This window comes from Sus scrofa, chromosome 5 (genome assembly GCF_054392235.1).
Source record: "Sus scrofa isolate SSC_HxYL_T2T_F1_AM1 chromosome 5, Sscrofa_HxYL_maternal_Yorkshire_Landrace_v2.0, whole genome shotgun sequence".
NCBI lineage: Eukaryota > Metazoa > Chordata > Mammalia > Artiodactyla > Suidae > Sus > Sus scrofa.
In genome coordinates this window covers 86,260,480-86,271,734 of record NC_139387.1, presented here as the reverse complement: position 1 = coordinate 86,271,734, position 11,255 = coordinate 86,260,480, and the positions used below count along the sequence as shown (strand labels likewise).

Here is an 11,255-nt window from a genome sequence, read left to right as displayed (position 1 = left end):
TTGACATACATCACCATATAAGTTCAAAGCATATGGCATGATGGTTTGATTTATATATATTATGTATATGTTATATGTATGATATATATATACACACACAGAATATAAATAACCGAAAGAAGGAAAAATAAAAAGGAAAAAATTCTCCTTGTGATGAGACTCTCAGGACTTACTCTCTTAACAACATCCCTATGTTCACACAGCTTGTTACCTGTAGTCATCATGTTGGACATTACATCCCTAGTATTTATTTATCTTACATTGGAAATTTGTACCTTTTTTAAAAATGTGTTTGGCTGTACTCATGGCATGTGGCAGTTCCAGGGCCCGGGATCGAACCAGAGCTGCGGCGAAAAATGCCGTGTAGTTATGCTGTAGGCCACAAGAGAAATCCAGAAATTTGTACCTCCTGATCACCTTCCTCCAATCCCCCCTCATCCCTCCCTCCATCTCTGGTAACCGCACATCTGCTCTCTTTTTCTATGAGTTTTCTTTGTCCTGATGAAAGCTCTTTCTGTCTCCTCTTCTTTCCCACAACGTTCCCTCCTATTGTGAGGAGGCAGTGGAGCCTGGCTTAGGAGCTAAGCCTGGGCTTCTTGGTCAGCATCCTCCTCAGAGCTGCCTTCACCTCCTGGTTCTTCAGGCTGTAGATGAGGGGGTTAAGCAGTGGCGTCACCACACTGTACTGCACAGACAGCACTTGCTCCAAGACTGAGCCGGAAGCTGGAGTCATGTACCTTGAAGGGAATGGCACAAAGAGGTGAACTGAGCTCAGGGCAGTGGCGGGGGTGCTGTTGGTGGCCATGGCCCATCCCATTCTAGGGGCACTGCAAAGAGGGTCCTTAGTGCTGAGTCACTGTTGCTGATAGCAGCATCTAGAAATAACTCAATGGTCATTGAAAGTCAGTCATTTCTGCCTTCAAACACATCCGCATACGAGTGATGTTATACAGAATTGTATAGAAATTGCCCTGCAGAAAAAGGAAGTTCTGCCGCATATCAGGTGCTGCGTGCTAGACTAGAGCTAAAAACAACTTGATGCAGTTCTGTAGCACTTCATACTTTTCAAAGCATCTATCCTTAATAATTATGATGAGGAGGATTTTTTCTCTTCTTCTTTTTTTTTTTTTTTTTTTTTACCATTATGCAGCTGTGTGTTTTCATTTTGTGATGACTGTTCCTCACAAAACTACGTGCTAATCCATAATGCTGTCGTTGTTCCTAATGTTTATGGTTCTGGGATTTACCCCAGAATCATAGCACATTAGTTTTTATAATGCTTAGTGGAACAGACCTTTTTCCTTTTGGGTACATTTGTCTTTTCCTTTTTCTCTGTTTTTAGGTCTGTACCTGTGGTATATGGATGTTACCAGCTAGGGGTTGAATCACAGCCGGACTTGCTGGTGTTCGCCCCCGCCACAGCAAGGCAGGCCTGAGCTGCATCTGTGACCTATGTCAAATCCTTAAGCCACTGAGCAAGGCCAGGCATCGAAGCTGCATCCTCCTGGGTACTAGTTGGGTTCTTAACTCGCTGGGCCACATTGGGAGCTCCTAGGTACATTTTCCTTTAACTCAGAAAAGAAGCCTAGCTTGGTAAATAAAGTGAAAGATAAAAATCTTTATGTCTGAAGATTTAGCACAAATAGGAACTCAAGTTAATAAGATTCAATTTGTGGAAGCATCTTGTTAAGTGTCACTGGGAATATTTCTCAAAGAATCGTTTAAAACTTTTTTTTAAACTTCAATGTTGCCCCTTCAAATTTTTTTGTTTTTGAAATTGGAATGTTCTTTGTGGGTTCTGATGCACGTGGTTAAAAAAATTTCATTTACTCTCATTTCTTTCCTTGAATTTATTCCTTATAACATTGCTGTGAAGTATGTGGGAGAAATCTTCTACCCCCTTGTGGTAAATGAGGAAACTGAGAAGGTTGAAGAGATTTGTCCTCAGGCTCAGGTGAGCTCCCCTGGATCATTCTTTATCCTTTCCTGCCCCCACCCCTTCCCAAGTAACAAGCAGGTGGGAAAACTGTAGCGCAATCTATGCAAAGCCATCTCTAGCTCACTGGTAGAAATCGCAGGCCCTTCGTTGTTCTTCCTCCTGGTAAGCAAGGACCCATCAACTAGAGCGTGTATGTTTGAGAGAAACACGGTAGAAAAGAGCATGAGGTCTGAAGTCAGGCAGCCTAGGCATATGCTGTGGCTCCGTTACTAGCTTCTTCTGGGACCTTTGAAAAAGTCCCTGGCCACTCCTGAAACTCAGGTTTCTTACCTGAAAATGAGGTTAATATTTCTCTTGTCGTGTGCTACATACTAACATTGAGCTTGATTGTGTAAAGCAGCTATTGTGTGTAGAAGGTGCCTGATAAATCGTCGTAGGACAAATAAGCTCTGAGACCCATCTTCTAGACTTCCATTTCCAAGAGAAATGGCATCTGTTTCAAGGATGATATGTTTATTTTAATTTTAATTTTTGCCTAGCACTGACAAAAGCGCTACCAAAAGCTCTCTGGTTTCCTTTTGAGGACTCTGAAATCATAGTTAATGAAAGGTGGGAAGTCTTTGGTGTTTATGTGAGCTTATTTTCAGCGTTTGAAAACTGGGCCTTGGAAAGAAAATAGATTGTTTTGTGATCCACACATCTAGTCAACAGCAGAGCTAGAACTCTAACTTCCAGTGCAGTTCTTTTCCTGCTCCTTTGCAATGACATGTGCAAAAGACTGAGGCTCCTCTCGAGTGAGAAAGAGCCTGCAGTTATACTCAGGTGATATAGTATGGCATACCTGGAAAGTCCTGAAGCATAGAAGATGGTGACCACAAGGAAATGAGATGAGCAGGTAGAGAAGATCTTGCTCCGACCTGTGGCAGAGTTGATCCTTAAGGCTGTCATGATGATACGGGTGTAGGAAGCCAGCAGGAGAACAAGGGTGCCAAGTCCCAGGATTACCATGGTCGTCAGGATGGAGGCAATGCTAACGGAGGGGTCAGAGCAGACCAGCAGGAGCACTGGGGGAAGCTCACAGGCAAAGCTCCGGACAAGGTTGGGGCCACAGAAGTGATGCTGAGCCAGGAGGATGGTGTTAACTAAGCCCGTCCCCATTCCTATGGCCCAGGATGCTCCCACCAGGCCAGTGCACACCTTCCTGTTCATAGCCACCGCATACAACAGTGGGTGGCACACAGCCTGGAACCGGTCATAGGCCATGGCTGAAAGGAGGCAAGTTTCAGTGGCTCCAGAAAATATGACCAAGGAGATCTGGGTGAAACACTCAAGGAGGGACACAGTCTTCCACTTGGAAAGAAGGTGCTCTAGCAGCTTAGGGACAATGATGGAGGAATAGAAGGCATCCAGGAAGGAGAGGTGGCTGAGGAAGAAGTACATGGGGCTGTGGAGGTGGGAATCAGTACTGGTCACCAGCAGCATCAGCATGTTCTCTGTGAGGATGAGGAGGTAAGCCACCAGGAATGTTACAAATAGTACTGCCTGGATGTGAGGGTTGTTAGATAGTCCTAGGAGAACAAATTCGGTGACCGTGGTTGTGTTGCCATCTTCCATGGAGCATTCAAGTTTCCTTTGCGAGGGACTAGAAGAGAAAAGAAGGCTCAAGTGTGTTTCAAGTCTCAGAGTGTGGCTGGGGATGGGGCACTATGAATAAAGCTTCAGGAGTGACCCAGCACAGAACATGTCGTGGAAGCAAGCTTGCCATGCCAGACCTCATCAACCCTTCCCAGCTCAGGGCAATAACCTAATCTCAGCTCAGGTAGAGATGGTTGGAAGGAGGAGTGTAGAGAATCAAACCTGGAAGGAAAGAAGAGGAGAACAGAGATGATCCAGACTGGAGAAGGAAAGGGAGTTGTCAAAAGACTCCAGGGCACTGGAGTGTGCTCTTCCGTACAGGAAGGCTCACTGGCGTAGTGAGTAAGCAATAAGCATTTTGGCCAACCATCTGGTTGACAGGCTGTGATGCAGGTTTGAATGACTGATAGAGGTATGGGGACACCTACTGATGGCACAAATCATTTCTCTGTCACTGTAGGTTCGTGAATAAGTCACTTGGGCTTCTCATTAAAGGGAATCGGGCAAAATTAGATGGTTTCTGTTGTCCATTCCAGGTTAGACATTCTACAGCTTGGGGGACAGTCTTCCTTGGGTATATCTGGATACTAAATGGAAACGTTCTCCCCTCCTGTGTCTCCCTAAGCATAGGTGGCCCATGAGTTGTCTTCTTTCGCGGAAGTTGGGCACAAGGAAGCCGTCAAATTGGAGGTGAGGGCTGTGCTCATCAGTTTCTCTAAGGGCTTCCCATTCCAGGATGTATGTGAACCTATAATGTCCCTTGTTTGCCCTGTAACCTTAGGGCTTAACATGAGAGTGCATGAAGTTTGTGATATTCTCTGAGTTGGTACTAGGGGATCTGGATAAAGCCCAGTCAAATTTGGACCACCTTCTATGCATCACAGGGAGGGAAAAAGGATAAAGAAAAAAGATGAGGAGAAGTTAAAGAACACCAAGACTACTTAGGATAATGTGCAGTTAGAGGGTTTGGTCTAGACCGGAGGAAGGTGAAGTCACCCCTCCTCCTCGAAGGGAAACTCAGGATCATGAGCAATGAGGATCTGCTCTCTCTTCATGGCGTGTTCACTCACGAGTTCCCGGAGTGGATAGTTTTGGGAGAAGATGGAGTTGAATGAGAAGATCTGTCTTCGCCTGGGCTCCCTAGGCCAACCAGAGATGCTCTCAGCAGAGGATACCTGAATGGCATCTTTTCTAGCACTGGAGTAAAAGCCCCCGATATGGGTCGGTCTCTGTGGGTTTCTCTCAACTTTGTCCTTCCTTTAGAAGATGCAGGGGTGGTTGAGCTTCTAAGTAAGGAAACATCCCTGTAGTCTTTCTGTCCGTGGGGAAGTTTTCCTGATTCTGCCTCCACAATGACAATGGCCAGAGGGACTTGATCTCAGCCCTAGACCTTGGAGAGTGTTGGAGGTCTGCAGAGAGACCGTTAAGCAGGAGGCTTAGTCTGATCTGAATGAGTTCTCCAGGGCCATCTATTCCTTGTATGTATCACTTATATTTCACTGAGTTGCATCATAGAAACAGTGCCCAAGTGTGGCCCATAATTGCTAAAGGTAAAATTAGAGACTGCAAAGGTTTCTTAATTCTAAAGCTTGGAAATATCTCCCATGTTCCTTCCCTCTTTCCTTTCCTTCTCAATAATATTTATTATTATTGAATGATAGGGATGAAATGAAATTCTTGTCATGGCATAGCCGAAATGTGTCCGACTAGGAACCATGATGTTTAGAGTTTGATCCCTGGCTTCCCTCAGTGGGTTAAGGATCTGGCATTGCTGTGAGCCGTGGTGTAGGTTAATGGCTGCAGCTCTGAGTTGACCTAGCCTGGGAACCTCCATATGCTGTGGGTATGGCCCTAGAAAAGATAAAAAAAAGGCAAAAGAAGAGATAGTGATGAAGGAATATTAAAAGAAATTGAGAAGTAAAATAAAAAAAATTTCCGAGTAAAGTATATTTTAAAAATGCATATAAAACCAAATTTTAATATATTTCAAAAATTTTAAAATCTAGGTGCTTTAATGATGAAATAAAAATAAATATGTATCATGTTCTAAAATTCTTGAATTGTTGCAATTCAAAAAATCTAAATAGTTAAAAAACTTAAAGCAAATTTGTAACTGTGGTAAAACGTTTTTATTATGGAGCAATTTAAGCATATACAGACATAGAATTTTATATTAATCCCTCTGTACCCATCACTCAGCTTAGACAGTTATCAACTCTTGGACTGTTGCCCTACTTTGATGATATGGGGACAAAAAATGTGTTCTCTACATTGCATGAACGGTTGAGTGTCTAAAACTTGGAAATGTTCTACCATGCATTGTGTAGAAAGGAAGGGTAGATATTGAATCACAATTATTGGTCTTTGTTATGGTTAAGGATTGCATGGTTGTTGATTGAATAAATTCCTAGGAGGTAACAAAGCAACAATATAGAAGCAACCTGGGCCTTTCTCTCTGGACCATCCATATTAATTTGGACTTAAGAGAAAAATAATCTTTAATTTTTTTTAATGGCTGCACCCATGGCATTATGGAAGTTCTTGGGCGAGGTATCAAATCCACACTTCTTCAGCAACCCTAGCTGCTGCAGTCACATTCTTAACCCACTCTGTCACAGCGGAAACTCCAATCTTTAATTTTTTTTGATTCACTTTATTTTGAGGTCTCTTCTGTAACAGCGTAGGCTTTATCATCCCAAAACAGATTTCATAACTTACCCCAAATGTCACCCAACTTCCCACCACTAAAAATAAGGTTGCAATAAAAGTTTTTTTTAGTGCCTTCAGATGCATGTATCGTGTTTGAGATGAAAAATCAGATTCTCTCTGATCTGCAAGGGGGAAAAGTAAATCTCATTACAAACTGACAAATGTAAAAAGTAAAACTTTTATTGTGAGAGTATGAATCACATACTCAGAAATAGATGCATTAATACTAATTACATATTTCCTAGTCATCTATGCCTACTTTTATAACTTCATGCAATAATAAATTAGTCTAAAATGTACTATAATATTTCATGGGCTTTAGGACTGGTATCTTTAGTACATCACAAAATATATTTTGATATACCAAGGAAACAAAATGCAAGTATGCATTTTAAATATAAGTAATCTATAGCTACAAAGTTCTACTCTTTGTAGCAGAGTAGAACTTTTTAGGGGTGTCTCCCGTTCTCCAGAGGACAAAAGCAGAGAGTAAAATCAGTGTTACAGTTACATGGACGTTTGTATTATAAAGGCTGTAAAGATTTGCTGCATAGTGTGAAGATGACTTTTGCTCCTCTGTGCAGCATACAAATTATGTGAATTATGTTTTAAATCTCTTGTTCCACTGTCAAGCTATCCTGTCATTTTCTGCTCTTTTGATAAAATACCACATGACTCTGCATCCCAGATTGCATCCTGTCAAAGGAGAACAAACTGGCAGCAAAATCTTTGAAATACTCCAAGGCACTCCAGGTGTGCAGACAGATGATTCTTGGACTGTTGATGTTTCAGACATAGGTTCTGGTGCAGAAAGTAACCATTGGTGTGGACAATAATGTGAAAATGTGATATCCAGAAAAAACATACAGACCTTGGTGGACCAAGTTGATCTCTACTCCCAAGTGTTGTCTCCCTTGGCCCATCCCTGCAGTTAGGAGGGGAGAATCAAGGATTATTTAAGCTTGTTTCTCCTGAATTCTTGTTATGCTAGTGAATAACTTAGCAGTGGTATTTGTTTGTGTGTGTGTGTGTGTGTGTGTGTGTGTGTGTGTTTTCTTTTTTTGTAGGACAGTACCTGTGGCATATGGAAGTTCCAAGGCTAGCGGTTGAATCAGAGCTGTATCTGCCTGCCACAGCCGCAGCCACAGCAACACAGAATCCTAGGCTCCTCTGTGACCTCCACCACAGCTCATGGCAGTGACTGATCCTTAACTCACAGAGTGAGGCCAGAGATTGAACCCACATCCTTATGGATACTAGTTGGGTTTGTTACCACTGAGCCATGACGAGAACTCCAACTTAGCAGTGATTTTGCTAGAGAGTTGGGTAGTTTTCTTCTCTGGTTGCAGAAGGTTTTCTTGCTTGTACTTCAAGCTCTAACCAATCCACATCTGAATTGCCTCTGTTGGTCTGGGGCTCTAATCATCAAACATTTGCCTATCAGTGGACATCTTGGTGAAGTTCTTTATTGGAAAACCCTGCTGCCAGGTCAGCCCACTTTCTAGACACTGATGTTGGTGGGAGAGGTGAGGAAGGAAGAGGGAGGGGAAAAAAGAAGCTGAGGAAACTCTGGCCAGGAGTGTGGAATATTGAAAATCAGAGGGGGTTGTCCACAATAAATATTTAATACATGTTTCCTTAGGAACTTATATAATAATATTTTAGAGAATTTTGCCAGGTGAAGGATATCAGGGTCATGGTATATATCTGTAGGTATAGTTAGATCAAGTACCTCTGCACTGTAGTGGTTGCACCAGCTTTCACTGTAATCCTCGTGGATATCTCTATCACTAAATATTTGTCAACTAATACTTGGTGGTCCATCAGGTGTGAAGTGCCATCTCTTTGCTATTTGAACTTACATTTGTTTAATTGCTAAAGAGTTGGAACATCTCTCCATACATTCTTTAGTCTTATGAGTTTGTCTTATGGAAGGAATATACTGCTTCATATCCTTTGGTGTCACACTTAGAACAGCAGTGTGTATGTTGGGATTCTGCACATTTGTACTAAAAGGGCTTCATTTTGTACATCACCTATTTAATCCATCTGGATTTCTTTCAAATAATAAAATTCTATTTCAAATATAAACAAAGATAAAATGAACATACCTGCCCTGCTGCTGCCACTGAAAAACACTCTGGGCACTGCCTACACATTCCTGATCACTGTCACTTCCCAGTACCCTGCAAGTAGGAGAAGCATGTGCAGCACCTTCTGCATGGGCTAAGTGGTATAGGGTACTTTTTGCATGGTCTACAAGTGGTGGGGGCAAACCTTCTCACACTGAGGAAAGAGAAAGCAAATATCCAACCTCTCATGCCATAAATAAATAATAAGCCCCCCCCCCAAAAAAAATACAAAGGGGCACTGTTTCATAGAAATATCCCTCTAAGACTATAGTAGTTCATTTCCCTAAACTCACAGAATAAGAAAAATACAATCAAAATGAAAAAGCTCAGGAACCATTCCCAGTTAAAATAACAGGAGATTTCACACTGAGCCGCAAACTAAGAAATATACCCCTCCATTCTAATAGACACTGAGTTCAAGAGGGAGATAGTGGAAAAACTGAAGGAAATAATGGTGCATATGAAGGAATTAAGAGCAGATATAAACAGTAATGCAGATTACTTTAGAAAGGAACTAAAAAATATAAGGAGGAACCAAGAAAAATTAGAAAATTCATTTGCAGAGACATAATCTGAGTTAAAGGCACTAAAGAGCAGAATGAATAATGCAGAGGAACAAATTATTAACTTGGAAGATAGAATAATGGAAATCACCCAGTCAGGACAGCAGACAGAAAACCAAATGAAAAAATATGAAAGCAATATAAGAGATCTGTGGGAAATAAAGCAGGCCAATTTACACATAATAGGGATTCCAGAAGGAGAAGAAAAAGAAAATGGGATTGAAACTATATTTGAAGAAATTATGGCTGAAAACTTTGCAAATCTAAAGGAAACAGATATCAAGATAAAGTAGGCACAGAGGGGCCCAAACAAGTTGAACCCAAACAGGCCCACACCAAGACATATTATAATAAAAGTGACAAAAGTTAAAGAGAGGATTCTAAAGGCAGTAAGAGAAAAACAAAGAGTTAATTGTAAGAGAACCCCCATAAAGCTATCAGCTGATTTCTCTACAGAAACACTACAGGCCAGAGTAGAGTGGCAAGTTATAGCCAAAGTTCTAAAAGGGAAAAATTTTCAGCCTAGAATACTCTACCTAGCAAGAATATCATTTAAAATAGAAGGAGAAATACTTTGTCCAGCAAACAAAAGGTGAAAGAGTACAGCAATACTAAACCCATTCTAAAAGAAATACTGAAAGAGCTTCTTTAAATAAAAAAGAAGGAAGAAATAGGATGGAGGAAATTGGAAAGCAATCACTTAAATAAGCCAGTAGACAGATCTACAAGGAAAAAAAAAACCTATTGTAAAAGTGATGGTAAACACAAGGAACAGCAAAAGGACAAAAATGAAGATGTTAAAAAAGGACTTCAAAATCATAGAATGCGGGGAAGGAAAGTAAGAAAATCTAGACTCTCTCTCTCTTTTTTAAAACGTGTTTTAGCCTAAAAAGGATGGGTTAACATACTTGAAAGGAAGCAGATACAGGAAGGGGTTAACAAACTTGAAAAATAGGGCAAACACAAATAAAAAACAAACATTACTTTCACAAAAACTGAAAAAAGGGACTCAAGCATAAAATGAAAGGAAATCATCCAACCAAAAAATAAAGGAACAGAGGAGAAACATAGTATCAACTGGAAAATAAGATTTAAGATGGCAATAAACACATATTTTTCCACCTTAAATGTTAGTGGAATGAATGCTCCAATCAAAGGACATAGAGTGGCAGATGGGATAAAAAAGCAAGAGCCTACAATATGCTCTCTACAAGAGACTCATCTTAGGGCAAAAAAAAAAAAAAAAAAAAAGGACACATATAGTTTGAAAGTGAGGGGATGGAAAATGAGAGAAAACATATTTCATGCGAATGGAAAAGATAGGAAAGTAGGAGTTACATACTCATATCAGAGAAAAGAGACTTTAAAATGAAGGCCATAAAAAAGACAAAGAAGGGCACCACTTAATGATAAAAGAATACATTCGAGAAGAGGATATTATAATCATCAATATATATGCCCCTAATATAGGAGCACCCAAATACATACAATAAGTACTAACAGACATAAAAGGAGAAATTGATGGGAATGCAGTAATAGTAGGAGGCTAACATCACACTCACATCAATGGACAGATCCTCTAGACAGAAAATCAATAAGGCAGCAGAGATCCTAAATGACACAATAGAAAAGTTAGTCTTCATTGACATTTTCAGGACATTACATTGAAAACAATCAGAATATACATTTTTTTCAAGTACACATGGAATAGTCTCAAGGATCAATCACATACTGGGGCACAAAACTAACATTAACCAATTTAAGAGTACAGAAATTATTTCGAGTATCTTCTCTGACCACAATGGCATGAAACTAGAAATCAACACCAGGAAAAGAACTGAGAAAAAATTGAGTACATGGAGACGAAACAACATGCTACTAAAAAACCCATGGGTCAATGAGTAAATCAAAAGGGAAATTAAAAAATACCTCAAGACAAATTATAATGAAAACAAAACCATTCAAAATATATGGGATGCTGCAAAAGCAGTACTTCAAGGGAAGATCACAGTGATACATGCATTCCTCGGAAAAGAAGAAAAATCTCAAATCACCAACTTAACCTACTACCCAAGAGAACTAGAAAAAAAGAACAAACAAACCCAAAGTCAGCAGAAGGAAGGAAATCATAACGATCAGAGAGGAAACCAATAAAATAGAGATTCAAAGAGCAGTAGGAAAAAATCAATAAAACCAAGAGTTGGTTCTTTGAAAGGGTAAATAAAATTGACAAACCTCTGGCTAGACTCACCAAGAAGAGGAGAGAAAGAACTGAAA

At 40.5% G+C, this 11,255-nt stretch overlaps 1 protein-coding gene across 1 annotated transcript; it reads right to left on the bottom strand.

The window, feature by feature from the left end:
• Nucleotides 1-574: 574 nt before the first annotated feature.
• Nucleotides 575-3,553, bottom strand: LOC110260595 (olfactory receptor 5BS1-like). Its single transcript, XM_021091254.2, has 2 exons — nucleotides 2,781-3,553; nucleotides 575-737 (listed from the first exon to the last, which is right to left on the bottom strand). The coding sequence occupies exons 1-2, from the start codon at nucleotides 3,551-3,553 to the stop codon at nucleotides 575-577; spliced, it is 936 nt and encodes a 311-aa protein (XP_020946913.2).
• Nucleotides 3,554-11,255: the final 7,702 nt, after the last annotated feature.

Coding starts and splice junctions, on each gene's coding strand:
- LOC110260595 (XM_021091254.2), bottom strand. CDS start 3,553: ATGGAAGATGGCAACACAACCACGGTCACCGAATTTGTTCTCCTAGGA. Junction 738..2,780: donor TATGCTTCAGGACTTTCCAG/GTATGCCATACT, acceptor ATTCCCTTCAAG/GTACATGACTCCAGCTTCCG.